Raw genomic sequence first — 24,038 nt, forward strand, 5'->3', positions numbered from 1 at the left:
ACTGAGGAATTGTAGAATAATAGTAGTGTATGGAAACAAAGTCCACCAGGGAGATGTACTACATCATTCGGATTTAGCGCTGCCATCTGCTTAATAGCATTGAGATGACTACAGAGGTACTTATGATCAACCATTCATAGCACTGACAGATGCTGCAGAGAGTTAACATGCCAGAGAACAAGGTTTATTACTAAAATTCAGATTATGTGACAAGGTTGCCTAGAAAGAATGCTGGGTTTGTTACCTCTCCAACAGCATTCAAGGTTTACTATGTGCTTTTAAGTTGACGATCAAGAGGGACTGAGTAACATGGTTTCATCTTGTCTTCCAGTTTCTTTAAAGCTGGCTGTTTTTCCTAGAAAAAAAAATTGGTTTTGTACTGATTCATTCTTTTTACCTACAACAGCAAGCTGCATTCCCAACTATAAAAGGAATAGTTTGTGTAGCTATATGCCTGTGTCTTTAGGGACAAGAATAAGTCATTCATGTAGTCATGTAATTTTGAGTTTAATTATAACTTGTAATTTTAAAACTGCTTTAGACCTTCAGGGTGATCTCACTTTTGCTCTGCTACAGAATTTAATCTAAATGTTGACATAAAAGAGGAATGATTACGAACTGGGGTAGATGCTGGCTTTGTCTGCAGGTTTTTTGCAATACTTTCTGGTTTCCACATTTGCCAGTTAATGCTATAGATTTCTCATGGCAACAACCATTGTGCCATGGGCTTAAACGCAGTGTTTCTCAGTGGCTCTTCTTGCATATCTGACAAGAGTTGCTAGCTTTTCAAATCACACCAAAAATGTGCTACATTCAAATAACTGCAAGTTGCCTGTAAGCCTTGGAGCCATCCACTCAGCCTACTGAGTTGAGGGAATTGGCAAATTCTCTTTAGTTTTATACCTGTGTTTATTCAGTGCCCCTAGCTCACTCTGTGTTTACTGGCTAATGTGTTGGGAAGTGAGAACCACATGCTGTGAGCGTTTTAAATCACTTATCTAAAAAAATAAAGATAAGGGCCCAAGGGGTAATTCCTAAGCATGTCAGAAACACATTACGAATGCCATAGTGCGAGGCCTTTTTCTTTATTGTTCACTTCAACAGTGACTGATTCAAGACATAAAATTTCTTAGAAGTAAGGAATACTGGCCATTGCTCAACTACTCTCTAAAGAATACAGCTAATAAATGTATAATAAATATTTGCTGAAATCCTTCAGATCTCCAGATGCCTGGTTTTGTACCAGGGCAACTTAGTTTTGAGTGAAGCTGAATCCTAGTGGATAGCTCTTGGCAAGACTCTCCCCATTTTGCATTAGGAACTCAGATTTTCAGGTATACTGAAACTGTGCTGCTCAGTCACACAAAAGATGACAACAGTATCAGAGGAAGATTTTCATAAAGAGCTGAGCATATGGATTGGAAATTGGCTTCTGGAAGTGTTGCTATGGGTGTTTGAAAGTTAATTGCTAACATTTTGTTTGTGATGCTCAGTGTTTTAAATTTACACTGTTATGTTTGTCAGCAATCATGCACTTCCATGCTGTATAAATATGCATTATATGCAAAACAGTGTCTGTTACTGTAGCTTTTCAAGATGTAATTCTCTGGATTTTAATGCTAGTAGCTGTTTGTGTTTTATGCTCTGACTTATAAATCAAATGAATCCCCAGCAGTTTGATTGCTGGGGATAGTGCAAATAGCTCATATTTTGCAATTGTTCTTGCTTATGAACACCTGGAGTGTATGAGCTTATTGGAGATTGTAACTCTGTTCAAATAAAGCCCCAAAAGCTTTAACATAAACAAGCTAATGTATCTTTTAACTGAAAATACCTGCCATGTGGTTTCCTGCTTAATTTTTACACTTGTATTACTGGAAGAGGTTTTCAAATTAGTTATTCAGGTTTAGATAGATTGTTTTCCTTTTTTATTACCTGCTAAAATATGACAAGATAAAATATCTGAAGTGCCTCAATAGTAGATACTTTTATTATTTTTATTGGTTTACAGGAATCTGATTTGAAACTGCAGTAAAAAGGAATAAGACTAAAGCAATTCAAGTATAATGATGGAAGAAATTTCATGAAAAATTTATCTTAACACAAGTATTATCACATGCTGCACTCATTGGAAGAAGTCTTTGTCATGTTGACATTACTATATTAGTTTACTATTAAAAAATTTACTTTTAATTTATATTAATTATACTTAGTAAAATGTTTTTTTAAATAATTGCTTTTCCTAATGACTTAGCTATTAAATTTGATTATTACTACATCTCAATGTACAGAACACAATTGAAAATGTCATTAAAAATTAATTTTAAGACTTGGAGAAAAATTTAGGTGTTATATGAAAATTAACATGGAATTTTAAATATTTGAGGAATCTAAAAACTTCATAAAATTAGGTTATTCATTTTGAGTGAAATTTAAGAATTTTAAGTCCTTAATAGAAACTCATTAATGGTAAATATTTTCAAAGTATGAAATGGCATATTGTAGTTATTAATGGTAACTTGTGGAGCTAGTCATAGCTTAAAAATATCTTGATCATATAAGAGCTTCAATTTAATTACAGTATGCTTTAATTTTATTTTTTTTTTAAATAAAGGTACTTTAAGCTTGGATGATTGAATTATCAGAGGAGAGTCCTCTTGCTATGCCTCAGCAGGATGCTGCAGCAGGGCTGCTCGATTTATTGTCTTTGGAGAGAGAACTTGAATATTTAGGTTTCCAAATCTTACAAATTAAAGTTATTCATTGAAAATAAATTTTCAAATGTCTTAAACTTTATACCTGTTTCATTGGGAGATAGAATTAAAAGGAAGAGAGACAACTTACTGTATCTATGACTAGGGAAAGGAGACAGCATGATAAATTTACACTCACAGTAGACAGTGAAGAATACGTGTGTGTGTGTGTATATATATATGTGTGTGTGTGTATGTGTGTGTGTATGTGTATATACATGCGTGCATAATGTCCCACATATATGGAACATTTTTTATTCCCTGGTGTGGAATGGAGAAAAGGGACTCGACTGGAAACTCAGTTTCTTAGAAACCAGTGTCTAGTGTCCATTGGTTGATTGAGAGAGGCATGGAAAATCAGGCTTTCTCACTTTTGGAACATATTTTTGTCACAGAACATGTTTTTCAGGATGAAGATTTGACACTTTTGCTGGTTGACAGTCAACATACTCTGCTTACTGTTGAGCAGTTATGAAAATTGCAGGTTTTTCTTTTAGACTGTCCTGTAGTTGCTTTCAAAGGAAGAAAAATCTTCTCTTAGGTGAGGAGATATCTGAGTTGACAGATGTGTTGTGGGGATGGTTGGGGCTTGGTTCTTATTTACAGGCCAACCTGAAATGCTAATATTTAGGCAGCATAACTTTTTAGTTTTTCCTATTGGTGCTTTCTTGCTTGATGTAGCAAATTTGAGATTTTACTTAGCATTTTTCATATTTAGGAATGGATTTTTTGCTGTGTTCTTCTAATTTCAAGAGCAAGCTCCTTGCTGCTGTCTTTGAGAAACCTTATTTGTACTGTGCTTCACTCACCTCTGCTACTTATCTATCTTTTCCATTTTAAGAGGTGGGATGTGAACTGGGGAGCAGGGGGAATAATGTGTTCATAGACAGCAGTAACTGGATTTTTCCGATGGTAAAACTTAGCTTCAGGGAAAACTGCATTATTCACTGCTTGGTAGCACCAGAGTGAGAATGCTTCTGGCATTTTGCCATTCTTTAGAAGTGATATTTATTAAAACTTTATCCATAAAAAGTTATTTCTAAATAGTGATGGCTAAGGAAATCCTTGAGGGGGCACTCTGGTCATCTTCTAGGATTATAGGTAATAGATTTGCTATTTGTATTATCCTTATAAGAATACAATGGGATATAATTTAAGGAAGATTGCATCATTTTTCAATATTTTATAAAGCTTTCACATTTAGGTGTCAGTTCCTTTCTGAGATCATTCTGTCTGACAGACACCAGCTGAGATGCAGGGATGAGAGTATGTACCAAAGACACTGCTAGGAAGTGGCAGGACTGTGCATTAAATAAAAAATTACCTCAAGATGCAAGAAAAGATATGGTTATCCTAAGTTTCTGCTGTCCTGCTGTTAGCTGGGTTACAGAATATAATGGTCTGGTGATCCACAGGAGCATTAGGAACAGATGCTCAACTCAAGGCAATCACAGAGTTGTGAGAAGCTTCAATACAGTGTTTGTGTTGACAACAACATTTGGGATGCTCTTCCTATTGACTGGTGATAGATGCTTTTTCTTATCAGAAGCAGCTGAGTTATGATCCTATAGGAATGATAGAAAGGGGCTTGTCCTTGCAGATAGGGTCTGTTCAGAAGTGATCAGATCAGGTTCTCTATGACCTCTTGCTAGAGACATCCTCATTTGTTCTTTCTACTTTTCTGCTCTGTGCAGCCTCTGCATGGAAGGACAAAGGTGATGCTTGTGGAGTTCCTCCTAGCACAAAAGGAAGCCTTTGTGTTCAGAAGGCTTTTTGGTCACTGAGACTGCCCTGTCTTCTTCTAAAGAGATCAGTCCAAAAGTTACTTGTGATACTAGTGTGTGGGGAAAAAACAGATTTTTTCCATTTTTTTTTTTTATCCCAGTAAGCATTACAAGAAGCTGGACTGGTTACAAAGGTTATTTTTTCACCACTGAAGACCAAAGTGTTGAATTCAGTCCTTAAACCCAGTAACCAGGCTTGTCAAATGCAGAAGTCTGGGCTTTGGTATGAAAAGCTAAAAGCTTTCCATCAGACACCTTCTACTCTCCCCTTAGCAGTCAGCCTCCCTGCCATACTGCTGGTGTTTGAAACACAGAAATGGCATAATGCTGATTTTAAAAGATGCCTATGTTAGATCTGAAGAGCCTTGGCAATCACATTTATTGTTGTATTTTGTTACCCTTATGCATTTTTTTTGGTAAAAACTCTAAAACCACATGCACTTTGAAGCTGGCATAACTGTTGGCATAACTAGGCAAATGGGCTGATGACCTATTCTGATTTCTTCATGAGTGTTACATTGAAACTCTACCATTCTGTTTATCTGTCCCTAGAAAAAAATTGGATATTTCTTGACAGAAAGCTGATAGTTAATATAGCATAAAAGGTAAGAGTTCCTTAAGACTTAATATCATGCCAAGAGCATGAATTACTATTTGTTGGGGGTTTTTCATAAAGATTTGTTTTTCCATTATCGTTCATCAAGATATTTCCAGAAGTAATCAGCTTAGCAGAAAAACCTGAGAAATTCAGGTCACATTCCATAACATCTTTGAAGGCTTATGCTGAATACATCTAAATTAAAGTATTTTTAAGACTCTACTCGCAGCACAGTGGTTGTAGAAAAAATGGTAGGAAGCTTCCCAGTCCTCTGTTTTACTAGATAAAACCCAAACTAAAAGAAACAAACAAACAAAAAAACCCCAAACACCACCTCTTGTAAAGCTTTACTTCATCACAAAAGCAGTGCTTAAATATGAAGTTGCTCTGCTCTATCTCATGTCATTTCTTAAAGAAAATGGAAACTTGCCCCTGGTTTTATTTAAACTACTTACATCTCACTTCCCACTTCCTCTAAGCAATGTAGGATTAATGTCCAGCCCTCAGCAAGTAGAAGCAGCATAGTTATGTTTATTGTTGTTTTCTAATCCTTCCATACTCTTAGGTGGTTCCAAGTTTTTAATGTTGACATAGAAAATTGAAGTCTTTTTTCTTTGTCATCTGTATCTTCTCATGTCAGCCCAAAGATATAATGCTGGGAAGGGAATTCAAAATAAGCAAGGGCTCTGTATGTGCAAAAGATCTAAATCACAGCCGATACCCAAGTGTTGATTGCACTTTAACACTTACTTGGTGGTCAAGAAGATGCTTCACTTCAGCTGGCTATACAATGTAGACACCTGGAAAAGTAAGGAAAATTAGAGAAAATGGCATCAAGAAGGCCACATCAGTAAATTTCATGTTTAGTCTTCCTGGGTTAAAAAGGAAAAGACCTTAAAAAGGAGAGAGGCATAGGAGGTAAAGAAGAAAATGAACCAATTTTGGCTTTTGTTATCCTTTCTATGAGACAATGAGAGGAATGGGAACAAAAGGGCTTAGTTTGCAGAATAAATCCTTTAAATGGGAATACAGAGTTTGAATAGCCTTCAGTCAGAATGCTAGGATGCTAAAGAACCTATATAAAAAACTATAAATGTCAAGGATTATTTTAAAACAAATATTTTGCAGAATGAGAGTTAATACAGCTAATTAACTCCTCACAACCAAACTGAACCCAGCTATGTCAATGAATATAATTGTACAGTTTAGAGGTTTGGTAATCCAGGTTTCTTTGACTGTTTCTTTTTTTTTTTTCAGGGCAACTGGAGTTACATTAACTATAACTTCATATATGGTATTAGATTTTTCTGCAATTTCTCTAAAAAAACTCTTCAGTCTTGGTTGTGAGCTCCAAGGGCTATTCAGACTCTGTTACAGATGAAACAAAAAAATAATCTTTTTAATGCTTTATTTTTTTAACCAGAATTCCTTACAGCCATCTGTATGTACCCTTCTCTTTGAGTCATAGCCTTTGTCTTTTCTGAAGGTTTGCATTTCTTTAATATGCACTTGATTTAAGAGAGCATTGCCATTGTTCAGTGAGCACAAATGAAAGCAGAATAGAGAGTATAGAATTGCACTAAGCATCTTCACTTTCTATTATAACTTGTACTTTTTAGACAATATTAATTCTGAGGACTTTGCCTTTGTTAATAAAGATGGTCATGATATCCTTTGAGTACAAGGAAAAGATTTTTTTCCTTTCTGACATTTATGCTTTTTGCAGTTTCCATGCTGTAAGATGAGTAATTTTTTGTTTACTAGATATTCAGCATCTCTGAAATGAAACCCTGCAAAAGTCATTCAGGACTGACAGATCTGAGGATAGGGCTCAGCTGCTATAGGTTTCTAAACTTGATGGAACCTTTAAAATAAATGATCAAATACTGAGTGGAAAAATAGTCAATGTCAGTTTTAAGTTGGTTGTTACAATAAAGGTTTTATCACTGGCTACTGCAGAGCAAAAATGTTATGTCTTATTCTACAGACTTTGCCCTTGCTATTCTGAGGTCCTCATATCTATGGTTTTTCAGTCCATTTAGGTGGTGTACAGCTACTTTTTTGTGGGTATTAGAACGTTCTGGTTAGGTTTTTGTTTAGGAAGCCTTAAACTAGCAATAGACTTTTTGAGATATGCATTTACACACAACAGAACTGTATTTCTGACATAGATTATTTTGTGGAATTCTAAATGTTTTAGTGAAAAACAAAAACAAAAAAAAAAAAATGCCCAAACTGAAACAAAACAACGCAAATGCAACAAATTACCCTGGTTTTGTGTTGGTTTAAAGTGAATTATATGTCTTTTTCCATATAAATGCTTTACCTGCTAATTAATTAAATAAATTATTTTTTCTGCTTTTTATCATAAATTAGTGATTCCCTTCTCATTCAGAAAGTAATGACATAGTAGTATGTTTGTGGAGTATTTTCTCAATATTGTCATCCCTGGGTCTGGCTGTGATTAGAAAGAAAAACCAATTATAATATTTGCTTTTGCCTTACAAACACATCTAAGTCATCTTGGTTTTCAGTTTCCATTCAGTGGTTTAAATACTAATAGAAATAACATTATGAAATTCAAAAATGTTTTAGGCTGTGATTATGGTATTTAGACATAATTTTGTCTAAATTTCTGAACTGCCAGTTTCTGCTTTTCTTTGTTCCTATGGTCATTTTTTGTCTGCCTAATTAAGTGTTAACATTTACATACATGTTTGTCTTCTTTTGAAGACACTGGAACTTATGCATGTGTAGCAATTCTATAACCTTCTGATCAGTAAGTTACTTGCCCTATATTGCATCTTTTCAATTCAGAGATGAAAAGGCAACATTCTTGACAATAGTTAGGTAAAGAAAAGTTTGGTTCAGTACCTACTACTGTTCTTTCATTGGCACTTGTAAGATCCTCAGCTTTCCCACCTTTAAGCATAATTTCAAATATAAAATTCCCCCATCCACATTTATGCTGTGGACCAAGGACTAAGTGATAGGAAAAAAAAACCCATCCAAAATGAGAGTAAATATTTTTTTCTCTTTTAACTTATTAACAAAGGGGACTTAAGTTGTCACTGTCACATGGATGCTTACCTTTCTTAACCTGGGGCATGTCTGAGGCCTTGAAGCTTTCTTCTTTTCAAAGGTAGAATATGTAATGATAAGCATTGCTTCTTAAAATGTAACTACTGTCTTTTATCTTGTTCTTCCTAATTCCCTTCTCCTGTACAGTGGAGCAGATTACTATGACTATGGCCATGGACTGAGTGAAGAAACATATGACTCTTACGGTGAGTAGCTTTGTAAGTAATGTAGTAATGGCTACAGTAGTAGACTCCTCAAAAAAAAACTGCAATCAAAGAAGGTTTTCCATGAGATAGTGGATAACAGCTGTTCAGGGATTCCTGAGCTGTCACACAGCTCCTCATGTCATTATTGAGAAAAGTACTGAAGGAGATCTCTGTGGTCTGTTACCTAAACAGTCATGTGAAACTAAAAACAAAAAATGAAAACAAAAATCTAAATCACATTGCAAGTACCCTGTTCATGTTGCATTCAGGGAGATCTAAGGGAAAACGGGGGTTTAGGACCTTTTTTTCAGAAGTAATTTGCAACAGAAAGCCTCTAGTGTGGCACAACTGGCACTGAGAACTTGTCACAGTGAAAAAATATCCTGAAATTCTCATCTGAATTGGGGCCTAATTGAGTGCATCTCAGACTTTTATGGTCTTTTTGTATTACTTCATTTTCATGTATCAGTCTTGTGGAATCAAGCAGGGAGTCATTATGTAAAGGTTATGAAGGTACTTTAGGTAGCTAATAGACATGAGGGCAGTGGGTTATTCATATGGAGGCAAAACAGTGAAGCAAAACACATGCCAGTGGTATAGATTCCAATTTTTTTCAAGCTAAAAATGTGTTGGTGACAGGTTTAATTAAAGTAATCTGTTACAGATTAGAAGCATAACCCACGTTAAAAGGCACCTTTGCTTAAGGGAAAAATGCTACATCTCTGGCTAGAGATCAGAGAAATATCCTCTGATAACTCAAATCTCACATTCCAGGATTGTTAATAACTTCTGTAAAAGAGTTGTAATTCTGGGTAATGGATGCTTCAGTGATTTCTAGAGCTCTGCTTAAGATTTTCTGTGGTGTATTTCTTGAACTCCATCAAAGTGCTTCCTGAAAACTAATAGGACCTCATCTTAGTTGTTGTGATAAATACACCTAATGCAGAAGTTTGCTCAATGTTGTCTGCTTAAACTAATTATTTAAGGGAAAGTCAGGTCATCAAAATAAGTCAGTTGAAACAAGTCTGTCTCCCAGCAATTTCAATTAGTGTTTGATAGACATATAGCTTAAATCTTTATTTTTCAGCATTAAAATGAACTGTTTGCCATTATAAGCCTGATACTCCCAAGACTGTTTCATGAATGAGAAATTGATAGGGGAATATATATGAAATGCCTTAATGTAAATAGAGTTGACAGATGGGGGAAAAAGGTGGATTGCAGTATTTAAGGTTGAAAATATGGATTTTTCATTGCTTTTGCATTTAAAATTGGTTTTCTATTTATCAAGCACAGCCACTCAGAATATTAAGTGATGTATTTACTGAAGTTGAGAAGAAGGCTATAAATACCTCAGAATTATTGCGGGTGACAGCATTGAAGCTTTTGCACATACAAATAAATAGCTATGTGGTTTTTAACTAGCTGACCCTCAAGAACATCTTTAGATACTAATAATTGCCTCAAACTAAAGATTCATAAGACTGCATAGGCAGCAGAGACTTGCTTAGTGCTGGCCCGGAGGAAACAGAATCCCAGGAAATGCCTGAACTTTTCCTCCTCTGAGAGGCTCAGGTGCCAATCCAGAGGATGTAGGAATAATACAATTTTTAGTATTCAAAGTCCTGAATGGCAGCAAAATGAAAACTGGAAAAAAGGTGGCTCTTTGCTTTACTGATTTGACCAATTGCTTGGAAAAAGAGCAGCTATTTCCCTGAAACTGTAACCAAGAGTCTGTTATATTTAACCCATTCCTTGCAATAGGTGCTTGAAAATTAGGCTATCATTTAATTCATACTCCTCAGCAAACTCTCTTTACAGGGTTCTTGCTTAATATAAGCCTTGCTTTCTGTGTGACGCACAAGGGGTTGCTTCTTATTCTGTTCTCAGACTCCTGTGCAACTTGCCTGAGGTACAACTTTTGATCCTTTCAGCCTTATGCCAAATTTCTATTTGTTCCTCCTAGGCAAATTTTCTGACCACCTAGGTATGACACATATATATACCACCTGGATTTTTAAAAATAGCTTGGATGAGACCTATGAAGAGATTGTGAAATTGGTCTCCTGACTCTCCGGTTTCTTGTTACCCAGTTTCAGTATCTACTGCCTGAGCAATATACCTTAGCATTCAAAGTACAAGGATTCTTTGCCTTTTGACTTTGATTTGTTACATTTGTTAATTGTCTGGAGAGACAAAGGGCTGCCTACGTGTTGTTACCATATATTTGCATTCCCCCTTTGGTTTCTGGGTTGCATTGGCTTCACTTGGGCACCCATCTCCCAAGGGCATGGCAATTCTACAAAAGTAGGTATGGAAGCACACACACAGTTTTCAGGTTTGACTGGGATTTTTTTGTTGTGTTTTTCCTCTCAGAGGTCATACAATACTGATTTGTGTTCACTTGATTAATTTAACATTACTTAAGTACACTTCATGCTCTCTGCATTTGGTCCTGTTCTCTCCCTGTTGTAACTGCCTGGCACAGGAGATCTGACTCTCATTTAAAGCAGTACTTTGCTAATTTTTGTTGATACTGGTTACCACCAGTATGTGGTAGGATTATGAAGCATTAAATATAGCACAAGTTTTTCATGGAGGAGGGGAAGAGGGTGAAAAAAGGCTGGAGGTTTGGAAAAATAGGAACATAATGAGGTTCAACTAGGACACAGATAAGGTCCTGCACCTGGAGTTGAACAACCCCATGCATCTATATGGGTTAGGGGTTAACCCTGCTGGAAAACAACCCTGATGATGAGGATCTTGGAGTCCTGGTAGACAGTAAGTCAACCACAAGCCAGCATTGTGCCCTTGTAGCCCAGAAGGCCAGTGGTATTCTGAGATTCATTAGGAAGAGTGTCACCAGTAGGTTGAGGAAGGTCATCCTTGTGAAGCCACGTCTGGAACACTGTTCAGTTCTGGACTCCCCAGCTAAAGAAACAAGGAATTTCTGAACAGTCCAAGGGAGTGCAGCAAAGACAGCTGAGGGACAGGAACATCTCCCATGAGCAAAGGTTGGAAGAGATGGGACTGTTCAGTCTGGAGAGAAGTCTGAGGGGAGACCTTATCTATGTTTATAAATACCTAAAGGGTGGGTGCAATGAAGATGGAGCCAGATTCCTTGCAGTAGTGCCCAATGACAGGATAAGGGGCAATGGCCCCAAGCTGGAACACAAGAAGTTCCATTTAACATGGAGAACTTACTGTGAGGGTGATAAAGCACTGGAACAGGCTGCCCAGAGAGACTGTGGAGTCTCCTACTCTGGACACATTCAAAATCTGGATGCAATTGAATACAATGTGCTCTGGGCAGTCTAGGCTGATCTCTAGGGGTTCCTTCCAACTCCAATGGTTCTGTAAAATTTATTTCATTGTCAAAATTTGAACAAGCAATTTCCCTTGCCCTTTTAAATTTTGTAATCTACCATCCTATTTTAGAGAGGATTTTAGAGGACGTGTATCGATGGCAGTGAATTTATTGCCTCTAGACTTTTAGAAGCCACAGGTGTTTTTAGTGATGCGTGAGGCTTCTCACTTGAGTTGCATATTTTAAGTTAAGCATAAATTGTTAGTGATGCAAAGAAAATTATTTCTGAGGATAGTTTTCCTTATACCTAATTCATATCCTCCATTTCATCTTAGCATAGTTATTTTTAGGTCGTCTACTCTAGCTAATATTTGTGTATTTGCAACAAGCAGGTCCAGATGAATGCCAGACCCCTAAGTAATTTTGCCATTAGCCTGTCACACTCCCTGATGCTCTGTGCTAAAAAAAAAAAAATCATTGTAGTGTAGCTCATATGCATTGCATCTATATTTTTGCTCAGGGATTAGACTTCATTCTGCATATCTTTGTTTCAGTAAACAAAATGCTGCTGTCTAATGCAAGATTAAGAAAAAAAAAAGGGTACTATATGTGAGAACATTAGAATGGCTCTAACTGTATATTCCCTTTTTGTAGGGCAAGAAGAATGGACCAACTCCCGGCACAAGGCACCTTCTGCAAGGACAACAAAAGGAGTCTACAGAGACCAGCCATATGCCAGATACTGATTGTACTGTCTGATGTTGTGAAATATCCAATCTCCACCAGTCCTGTATACTGTTCAAAGTAATTTTTTCTATGAACAATCCCTTTTTATTAAATCACAGAGCATAAAAATCTGAATGGATGGACTTAACTTAAAATATTTTGTTGAAAGAATAACCTGGACAGAAAGATATGTAAAACAAGGAACTTTGTTATTTCCAAGCTGTATTTGAAAAAATAGGTGATCAAAATAATAACCTTTGATTAACTAGTGTTAAACAAAAAATAGGTTTACTAAATATGTTAGTCCATTCTCTTAACATAAGCGTAACCTTTTATTTTAAAGGTTTTCAACTATTTAGTTTTTAGATTTTATTTTCAGTCATTTGCTAGATTTTCTCTTTGCAAACATGCGTAAAAAGGGAAGAAAATTACAAATGCAAATAATGTGGTATTTTGTAACTCAGTCTTGAAATGTTCTGTAGTGTTAAGCAAAGTTTTACCCTTGCTTGATACTAAATAAACTTTTGAAAGAAAATCAGTGTGTGTGAGATTAATTTTATGCTTTATCTTACAATAAAACTTCATAAATAGTAGTAAACAGGGAGAAATGTTTAAGTGATCAGCATAAAAGGCTCATATTAAACATTGCACAACTTCTTTTAAAAATTGTATAAACCTAAATGTGTATATATCTATATACTCACAGGAGCTATAACTGCTGTTTAAAGTATCCAAATGGTATGGATCTGCTTGAGTGCCACACTAGATCAAAAGATTTATGTTAAAAAAATGGTTTAAAATAGCTAATGAATTTTCTGAAAAAGATGTGACTAGTTTTCATCTTGTTGAGCATTTTTTCACTAGTGCAACTTTGGAATTTTTATGAGAATTTTGGTACGTTAATGACCACCTCGCTCCGTGCTGGAAGCAATAAACACAAAGCTTTTAAAGACTTTCTGACTTGACTAATTGAGGTCGCTTTCGTCAGAGGCAGAGGATGTGTAACCCTTAAAACGGTCTTCATTTGCAAAGGTAAATAAATCAAATCAGATTTTAATCTCACTTAATATATCTTAATATAACCAATAAAAACAGGGAGGCTACAACTTCGAAAGTTTCATTTTAGAATGCAGGAAAGACTTTGAGGACACCTAAATTCTCAGTTTAAAACGTTTAATTTGTATTAGTGATCTAAAAAGCCTTAGCTTAGCTAGCTAACTTTGGACAAATTATTCCCTTTTAAACAAATGTAAAACCTCATAACCAGTAGTTTGTAATATATTATTTTTCCATAAATTCTAGTAACTTAAACTTTACAACTGTTATCTAAAGCTTTTTGTTAATCATTAAGTTTCTATTAATTATAGCTTGATTTACTTTGTTTTCTTTGGTTTTATTTGGTTAATTTAGTAAATATATCTTCTTCTCTCTTGTCAGGAAACCCACCTCCCTGAACAGCCAAGAGAACAAAAACCTTAATCTTCTGATGCTTTGGTAGGTACCTTTGTGAAATGTGAAATTACTAGATAAACAAGAGCTTTCATTCAGGTCCTTAATACTTTACACACAAGGCTTTAAATTACATCATGATTGCATGAGCTCAGCTGGAGGCCAACAAAAACCTTTGGCTGTGTTCTGTTTCATTGGGAAAAGTCAATTTTAAACTGTCACTAAACAGGACATTGAACTGTCCCAGTGTGTGGACACTGGCCTCTGTCTTTTTGCTGAAAGGAACACAGAGCTCTGACAACACTTCAACCAGTTAAGTATTTCATTGCACAGAGGAAGGCAAAAGAAAATTAATGTAAATTTATGCTTGTAGCATTCAAATGGGAATTTAAAACTCTAATCTGGTCAGCAAACATGTCTAAGATGGTTTTCCAAAGCTGAAGGATGCAATATGTAGAATGATTTTTCTAAGTTAAGCATTTCTGCACAAGGAGCAGGCTGCTTTTTGGCACAAGTGAAGGAGAACAAGTCTATCGAGAGACACTAGGGGTAGGGAATAGCTGGCTCTGTTTCTGTTGAATTCAGGATATGCAGTAAGAAATATTTTAACTGTATTTATTCTCAGATTGTCAATGGATTTGTTTTCTTTATTTCCTCCTTGGAGTCATAGTTCTTCCTGCTAACCTTATGATCTCAGTGCCTTTAGGTGACATAGATAAATAGAGCCCTATAGTTTGAAATCCTGGGTGTGTTGCATTGCTGCTGTATCCCACAGTAAATTTGAGACTATCACAGGCTGAAGGAACTGTTTGTATACATAAAATGGCTTTAGAACAGTTTTAAGAATGTTTTAAAGATTTAAAGCAAAGGGCTCTTAATGTTAGGAGACCCTAGAGAAGATTCCTACTCTCTGGGGCTCAAAGGGCAAAGTTTTGTTACCAGCTTCTAGAACTGCTGTAGCAAAACTGAGTATATGAAATACATTTAAAAAATATTTTAATGGAATTGGCTATATCTCCATTTCTGATCACCTCTTAAATCCTGTAATATGAGTTAAAGAAGTTGTAACAAGTTTTCATTTGCAGATACGAATTTTTAAATTAACCATAAACTATGCAACTTGGGCTGAAAACTAAAACATCTACTAGCAAGGATATCTGGTAGACAAAATAAATGAAACAGAAGTAAATTTGACCTTCTGTAATATTTATCCAACTCTTCTGTTTCCATTTTTCCGTAGTATCTCCTGTACAGAGAGCAAATGTATCAGAATGCGTTTGTGCCACTTCTCTGTTACTCTGCCCTGAAGTCCTTTAAACCCTTAAACTGCTCCAGGTTCTCTTTGGGGGGGAAAAAAGTGTCCCTGTCAAATCATGCAGAGGCTGTTTGGGTGCACCATTGTGTCACAGGGTTTCATATGACTGGTATTGCTGGTCACATACGTAAATTAAAAGAAAATTCCCCTCCTGACTTAAGAGCACACCCACCCTATGGAAAAAGTGATGTTTAGGTCATGTGCCAGATGTGCATTTGACAATATGGAGTAGTCTATGGCCATATGGTGGTCCTACTGAGTAGCTGTGGCCCACCTTGATAGAAAAGTTAACCATAAGTCCAGCTTTATTTTTCTTATACTGATTTGCAAGATCTAAATTTGATACATCTAAAAGTCTAAATATAGAAAGCATGTGATATGAAATTTAAATCCATTGTCTTCCCTCTTCTAATGCTCCACACTGACATATCTTATTTCTCCTTAAAAAATGCATTTTAAAAACTCTTAAAGAAAGTTGTGTTAATTTGCATCCAGTGTGTACAAGTAACAACTCCACCAGTTCAAACAGCTGGTATTAGGTATTCTTAGAATCTACAGACATGAAGTAAAAAACTTCACTCTACAGTTTCTGAAATAACATGTACTAGCACAGTTCTGGTATTGCATTTCTGGTTTGTTTGCTTTTTTCTTTGGAGTAATCTCTGAAATGAAATCCATTAGATTTTGGACAGGGGAATAAATAATCTAAAGGTCTCTGACTTTAAAAAAAAAAAAAATAAATGAATGGACAGGGCAGCGTTTCTTCTGGGTAACCTAGAAGTATCTAGCTGTTCTAGCAGAATTTTGTATTATGACACTGGTCAGAGTGGCTTCATGTTACTGGTTAGACAAGTAATGTTAATGATTATAATTATTCATGTAATTAATTTGTCTCTATTGAACCTTTTTATCACATTTGCACTGAGTTTCAATGATAGCAGTCTCAGTAATGGTTTTCATAAACCTACATACATTTAGTATATGTTTAACTGCCTGATCCCGCTGCTTGTAATCTGACAGTCTGCAGAGAGTTCATAGTTGGTACTTACAGGATGCATGCAAATAAATTATATTTTGCTCTTTTTCAGGAACTTCTGCCATATTAATTATGGACTGCTTAGAGCATTGTACTTATCCATGTGCAGACAACGAGACAGGCTACGGAGTATGAAAATCCTGTTCAGTACTTGTATTAAAGCCTTAAAGTGTATAACAGGATAAACTTTTTAAAATAATTGTATATTTAAACTCTTCATTGTTTAGTGATGTGACAATGTTATATTTGAAGCTCAATAAAGAATTTTTATCTTGGCTCCTGTTACAAAGCAATAATGAATAATGCAACCCTCATGTTCCTTTAGTGGCTTTTTTTAGCCCAACGCAGCAAGTGTCAGAGTGTGTGAAGTCTCATGACTAGGAATGAAATGCTTTTGGAAATAGCTTCTCTAATGTATGGAAAACACGGATAAGTGAAAATGAAGATGAGTGTTTTGTGCTGAAGCTTTTCTTAATAGCAAACTGTAAACAGGTCTACTCAAAGACTGTTGGGGTAGAAAAGATACTCCAACTTGCATTACTTTCAGAAACTTGCATATCATGAAGGTGTTTTAATTCCTGCCAATTATGCTACTTATTCTCTTTCACGTGGTGTTTTATGCATAGAAATGGTTTCTGTAATATAGTCACGGGTTTTCTAGTAGTAGAATCTTGGCTGAGGCTTTTACACCTTGATAAATCTTGTAAGAGTCATGTTTCCTCAGTGCTTTCTGGTTTATATTAATTGTGATTGCAATAATTTGTAACAGAAATAAAATTCTGATAATTTCATTTCCTGTGGTCTTTGTCCTAAATACTGCCTGCAAAGTATGTGTCCCATTCCTCAGTTACACTTCCACGTCGAATGTTTTTTCTTCCCTGAATCCCAAAGTAATTCCAAGAAAAGCATGATTTGGGTCTGTCTAATTTTACTATGAAAATAAGCAATATCACTTAACAGCTTTACATCAAATACCTCTTCTTTGCCATTTATTCATAACTTCTAATACCATATATTGACTATTGAAGAATGGCTTTGAAAGTTACGGGGGTTTAAAGAAAATTAAGGTTTTCTGATAACCTTGGCACTGATCAAAGTGTCTTGAGGAAGATATAATTTTTACTACACACAAAAAACTTAGTGATGTAACAAAAATAATGTATTGTAGCATTTCTAATAGTTATGGTGATTTTATCAGTTCATCTCACAATCTGGAAGGATTTTCCCTGCAAGCATTTCTCACTGGACTACACTGCATGCTTGCAATGGTGTCCATAGCCAGCAGCAGTAATTATTTAACAAAATGCAAAATCCACAAACCTTTGAACAATCACAAGTGATACATAATAATGATTCACTTCAGACTGACAGGCAGGAACCTCTGGTGGGGAACAGCACCTGACATTTTAAATGCTATCCAAGTATAAAAATTGTATATGGATGCTGTGGAAAGAATTTAGATAAGCAAAATGCAATTTCACTTGCTGTAATTTGAACTGGACACCAGGATTACCACCACAATCTCATTTGAGGAGTGCTATGAAACTATCTAAGGAGGGAAATATCAAGACTTCCACTCTGGAGTCTGAATGCTAAAATATTTTGCTAGTGTGACTTATTTTAATATGTGAGTATCAGAGCTATCTAGCAAGTCCAGTAATTATTCTGAGATCTTGTCTAAATGCTGAGTGGCCTGACACAGGAGCTGTTAGGGTTCAGTCACTGTGGGGTGACTGGAGACAATCCAGCTGTTACTCTTGCAAGTATTTTGCTTGATTTCACCATAAGGACTGGTTGTTTCTGTGCTGTGAAGCCTGGACCTAATTTCTGCTCTTTGTTATCACTAGGTAGGGGGTTTATACATTTCTGATGAAAACTTTCTGAACGAACTCTGTTCATCATGGACACAGTTTTGCCATTCAAGATCAGGTATAGATGTGCATCGTGTGACTTTAACCTGTGTTGTGGGAACAGTCCTGATGCTCAGTTCTGTGATACCAGTTCTACAGGACGTAGCCTTACTTAAAGGTTTAGATCCTGGTACTTCAAATGAATTGTCCAATCTACATCACAGCCTTTCCAATAGTGTTTATCTTAATTTTGGGATGACCCCATATTTAAGTACATATTAAGTGTATGAATTAGTATTCTATGACTATGTTTTAGAACAAACCCTGAGGTCACATCTTGCCAAACGATGTAGCAGAGCATACTTTTAAAGTTGGGACTTCTCATCCTTCTGGGCAAAGGGACTGAAAATAAAGTTCAAAATGTGAAGTTAAAATTAATATAATGATTCCTGACAAATAGGATCAAATTTGCCCTTGAGTAGTCTCAATTTCATTTCTTCACACAGAATTTTGCAGTCTTTTTTACTAATTTAACATCCGAGTTGGATTTTTGTAGCACGTTCACAATTTTGTGATAAGAGGCCCAACGTAAAGAAGAATTTCCAGGTTTCCAACATCCAAGAAGCAGTTGCATTTGAGTAAATGCACACTAAGTAACAGAATATTTTTGAATTTATGAAAAAGATTAATTGGATGGAAGGGGCTGAGAATTATTTTTACAAGCTCAGCAATTTTTTCCCAAACAGCTCCATTTGCTTAATGGGGAGAAAAACCCCTTTGGTAACGGAAATTATTGAAGGTATTTCGTGTTAAAGCAGATATTGCTGAGATGATAAATGTTTATGTAGCCTCAGATACTTCAGTGATTTTGCAGTGCACTGACCCTTGTCTTCAGGCAGGCTTTCTCTATGACTGCAAGTCAAGAGAACATCTCTGGCAGAGTTGGATTTTAAAATGGTTAGAAAGTAGCTGAGGGCAGAAATAAAGCTGCATGTAGTTCTTTTTTAGGTTTCTCATTCAGAAAGTATTAAGAAATGTTGGCATTTGTAAAAATTAGGGTAAGTTCTTAATGGAAACTTCTACTTTTCAGCTAAATATGAACTTGAGAATTACAAAATTAAAATAATTTAGATTTAATAAAAGAATATAACAAACTTTCTCAGGATCCCTTATATACAATTATCCATATAACTCATGCTCTTTCAAGGTAGAAAGCTACAGAGTTAGAATTTCTGACTAAACAAGGTTCTGCTTGTATTACCCTGATTAAAATAGATGTAAATCAGTCCTTGGAGGCGAGTTCTTTTTCAAAGCTTAACAATTTCTTTATGTCTAGAACCATATGGTGTATAACACAGTTTAAATGTTCTTTATATTCTTAATGAAATTTAGAATCAAGAAATTTTTCACCAGAAATGAAACTTTTCTGATGGCAAAAGGAAGCTCTTTTTTGTTGACCTCTATACACTGATTTATTTTTTTTCAAATGCTTACTCAAGCAGCAGCCAATGAACTGGTAGTTTATTGTCTTCTATAGCATAGGAATAAGTGGCAACATGCTATTGCTGCTGACCTCTTTGTGAAAGATCTTGAGACTCTGAACATCTCATGAACATGAAATGCTCACTTTGTGCTTGCTTTTTACTCACTTGATAAATTGCTTTGTTTCTTGATGCTTCTCTAAGAGTTGGGGTTTCTTAATGTGGAGGAAGCTGTTTCTTGTGTTTTTTTACTGAAAGAAAGTATTCAGACTCCATCTCAAAGAATTTACTAATGTTATTAAGGATAGATTTACAAGGAAGGAAAATATATTTTTCTCAAGTTCACTTTTCTGATAATACACTTGTTAGTTCAAAAAATCCATGGATGAAAATGCTTTTACTGAACCATCCTGCAATATTTGTATCACAGTTTAAATACTGCTTTAAAAAATCAGCAGACCTTTCAGTATAGTTAATTACAGGCTTGAAAGCAAATCATAAATCTAAGTATAAACTGTGAATGCTGCCTACATGCATATTTGGAAAACATCTGACTAATGAGAATGATCAGAATTATCCACATGTGTAAATTAACCTTATTCTGTTTAGTGTTAAGTTTCACTTTTTTTACAGCACTTGAGGCTCTAAATTGAAATGCTTTGAATATAAAATTCATTTAGATATTTAAAATATTCCAGTGATTATTTTCTTATGCAGCATATTAATAAGAAATGTATGTGTATGACTTTTTCATTATTCACTTGAAGACTGTATTACTATTAGGAGTCCCTTTAAGACTGACAGAATTAAGGAAGTGTAAGTCAAGAAGCAGAGATGATCCTCAGGCAGTTACTCCTCTTGAAAGAACTGCTGCATAAATGCATAAGGGATTTTGGAAAAGTTTTGTAGTTTGTTTCTAGTGGGGCTGATCATGAGTTGCATTCACTTTTTCATTATGCTTGCTACAGATCTGAGGAAATGAAAATTTAAAAAATAATTACATTACACAACAAGAACACTTGGATGAGGGGTGTGGAGGATAGGTTGTTAAAAAGCCATCTAAATACTAAAAGCTATTTTGGATGTCTAATTCTGAAATGGAAAAGGAAAGCCTCCATAATCCAGAGTGTATCTCCCCTGAGCTAACCTGGGAAGCAATATAATAGCTCCTGATCTTTTAAATGACATTTTTCTGGCATTTGGCATAGGCTGCTCTCATTACCAACAGTTCACTCTTGATTTAGACATATTTAAAGTTAGGAGGCTGAAGTGATGCATCCTAGGTCAGAGGGGTAAGAAAAACAGGTCATACAAATGATTGGGGGTGTTTCTTCTACCTGTATTTAGCTAGTCTGGCATTGGAATTCCACATACAGTCAGAATAACTCCATTAAGTTTTGGTGATGTCCTTTAAAGGTATAAGCAGATAATTTTTGTAAATGACACAATCAGTAACCCTTGAAAAGGTCACTTTGTGTACTTCTGAATAATATTTAATGTGTGTACATAATTTAACATACTTGGTAAGGGCTCTTCAGAAGAATAATTCAAAGGACAGAAGATGATGTCTTACTGTGAGAGGCTTGATTATGCTTTATAATTGCTTGCACAGGAAAAAAAATAACAAGTACTAAATTATTCTAATCTAGCTGTGATGAAAAAGAACTAGTGCTGAGTGTAAAAGCCTGGCAGTTTTAAATGAAAAATTAGGCTCAAATGAGAGTGATTAACCACAGCAGCAAGCTGCAGAGAGAGGAATGAACTTCTGTCAGTTTTCTTGCATAGCAGACTGGGATGATCTAATAACTGTGTCTGAACCAAGCCATGGATCTTTCATTGTTGTACAATAATTTCAACCAGCACAAGAAAGCACTTTTTTTTTTTTTCTGAATCACAGGCTAATAGAGTAAGCTATGAGGGGCAAAATACCTTTATTAAAAAGGATGAATTCTCCATTTCTGTATATGTATTTTAATTGTATATTGTGCATGCCTTACTACCTTTACAGACAGTGGGCAATGGTAAATTGGTATTTACTAATCCTAACATACCAACTCTTGTTCCTCATGCGTGCAACATTTAAAAATCTTGTATATTGCTGTCATTAACCTGCATATGAGGCTTTCTGGAAAAAAGCATCTATTCTAAGTTTAGAGACTTCTCTTAATTTTGTTAAAAAAATAAGCTGGATTTTTTTACTTCTGATTTATGCATTATCACAGATGAGAATGGAAAGTCTTAAGGTCACTTAAAGAATCACTAAGTAGTATCAGCAAAAAAGATAATTTAATACAGATTTTTGAATGTGTGACAACAGAATTCAATACCAAGGTTCACTCTACGTGGAAGAGGTGTGTAGGGGCTGGAAACAGATGGGAATGATTTATATCTCAGTCAAGGTAAATATTTAATACAGAGATAGGGTAGACTGAGTCAGGCTGGAATGATTTGCACAGGAATTGGGGAAAAGAATGAGGAAGGACTTCCTGTTGAGTCATCAGGTTCAGAGTGGACCCCCTTGCTCCCTAAAATCCTCCTCAGAGAGGAGTCTAGGAATCCACTTCTAGTCAAAGATTTGGTCAACATTTTACAACTGAGGAGTTTTAAGTGTAGGGATTTCAGTGTAATGCTTAATACATAATTATGGGTCTGGTGTGGATTGGAGTAGCAGTAAATTAAGGCTAACTCTAACAAAGCACAAAATTAGGTTATATGATTTTCTAATAATCAAGAATCAATTACAATCAATATAGAGGTTAAAGTAAAAATCTAACAAAGTTTCTAATCTAAACTGTGCACAAACTCACATGCACATGTAGAGGTTAAGCTGTTAAGATGTTAAATTTTGGTACCTAATCACAAAAGTAGTTGCACTCTTCTTCCCCAGTTTACCCGACAGAGTCAACTTATACCAGCCCAATATAATTTGATTTCCTCCCCTACTTAAGAGAAATGGCCAGCTTCTTTTTCAATCAGATGGACCATCTTTCTTCATGAGATGTGATGCTGGCTGCAGCTCAGACCAGGATTTATAGGATGCAAGATGACTGCCTCTGTTCAGTACTTTTCCATGAAAGCCACAATTTGGGTTAGGCAATCTTTGGCAAATTTCAGAGTGGGGCTGTGTTCTGAGCACGAGGGGCCTCAGGTACATTCAGCTTCAGGTATGGTTAGGGAGTACCTTATTGCCCCAAACTGTGTGTTTGCACAGAGACAAAAAGGCACCCAGTTATCTGCTCTAGTAGGTAAGATCAGAAAGTACTGTATAATATCAACCTGCTCCACTTCCTATTGAAACAAGAACAACCTGAGGCCCACTGCACTTGTAACTAAAGCAAGAACAATATTGGCTGATGTTGAGGTTGCAATGTGGCTCAGTGGACATTGGGGTCCACACCACCATATTTATCTACAACTCAAGATAACAAAGTCCTGACTGAGTGCCCAGGATCCCCTTAGAGTCAACCAAGAGAAAAGAGCTGAGAGGATAACTTGTCTTTCAGAGACAGGTTTACATTGAGATCAGGTTGACTCAGCCTCTGAAATCACCTGGCTCTTCCCCTTTGACTCATGTGGGTTATAAAACTTCTTTGGATGTTTAAACCTTTGATGTGTGAAGTGAATCATGGTGACTGCAACTCATGCTTCTGTTCTAAATCCAGTTTTGTTGCTACTTTGAAAACAGCAGCAATTGGTGGTGTCTGTAAATACATAGATATTTGGAGAAAATCACTGCAGATAGCTCTGACAGGGATGTCGGTGTTTTGCTACACAGAATGGAGGGGACTATTCCGAAGTGGCAGGAGTAGGTGAGAGCATCTGTGTGTAACTCTCTTACCTGCAGTCCTTTTCTCTGTCCTTCTTTCAGCAAAGTTTTCTGCTTTGCAAGCAGAAAAGAAAGGCAGACTGCTTCTTGATGGCTTCTTCTCCAAATGTTTCTGTGACATAGCTTTCTTATCAGGATGTTTTCATCCTCAGTGTTTGTTCCCAGAACCTTCTGTTAAACATGGCTACATGGTTTTGTTTGTTTCTAAGCATCTTAAAATCTAAGGATTAACTGGAATATTGACTGAAAGGACTTGTATATACAAGAGGGAATATATGGCTATATTATAAATGTTTCTTGCTGCTAAAAGGAAAGGTTTAAATGGGATTGGCTGAAGGTAAGACTAGGGAGTAGCAAATTGAGAATTTAATTTCTATGCATAAAAACTTAGAATAATAGGCAGCAAAAGATTTCCTATTTCAGGCTAGTGCCCAAAATATTTGTATCCAGCTCCCACTAATAATCATTAGATTCTGCTCAGAAGGAAAATAAGAACCTCTAGTGTACTTATCCAGTTATCCGTGGCTGTACAAATAAGATTAGCTCTCCATTGGAATATGTGCAGGGCATCTTTTAACTAGGAGACAGAAATTACACAGCACTTCTGCTAATATAAATCTAAGACT

At 35.8% G+C, this 24,038-nt stretch overlaps 1 protein-coding gene across 1 annotated transcript in view; it reads left to right on the plus strand.

Moving 5' to 3' along the window:
- The window catches only part of KHDRBS3 (KH RNA binding domain containing, signal transduction associated 3), an 85,802-nt gene extending 73,007 nt beyond the window's left edge, over positions 1–12,795 (plus strand). Inside the window, 2 exon segments of the mRNA XM_030445145.1 lie at positions 8,364–8,422; positions 12,384–12,795. Of these exon segments, the coding sequence (XP_030301005.1) occupies positions 8,364–8,422; positions 12,384–12,475 (151 nt within the window). The 3' untranslated portion in view covers positions 12,476–12,795.
- Positions 12,796–24,038: the final 11,243 nt, after the last annotated feature.

This window comes from Calypte anna, chromosome 2, assembly GCF_003957555.1.
Source record: "Calypte anna isolate BGI_N300 chromosome 2, bCalAnn1_v1.p, whole genome shotgun sequence".
NCBI lineage: Eukaryota > Metazoa > Chordata > Aves > Apodiformes > Trochilidae > Calypte > Calypte anna.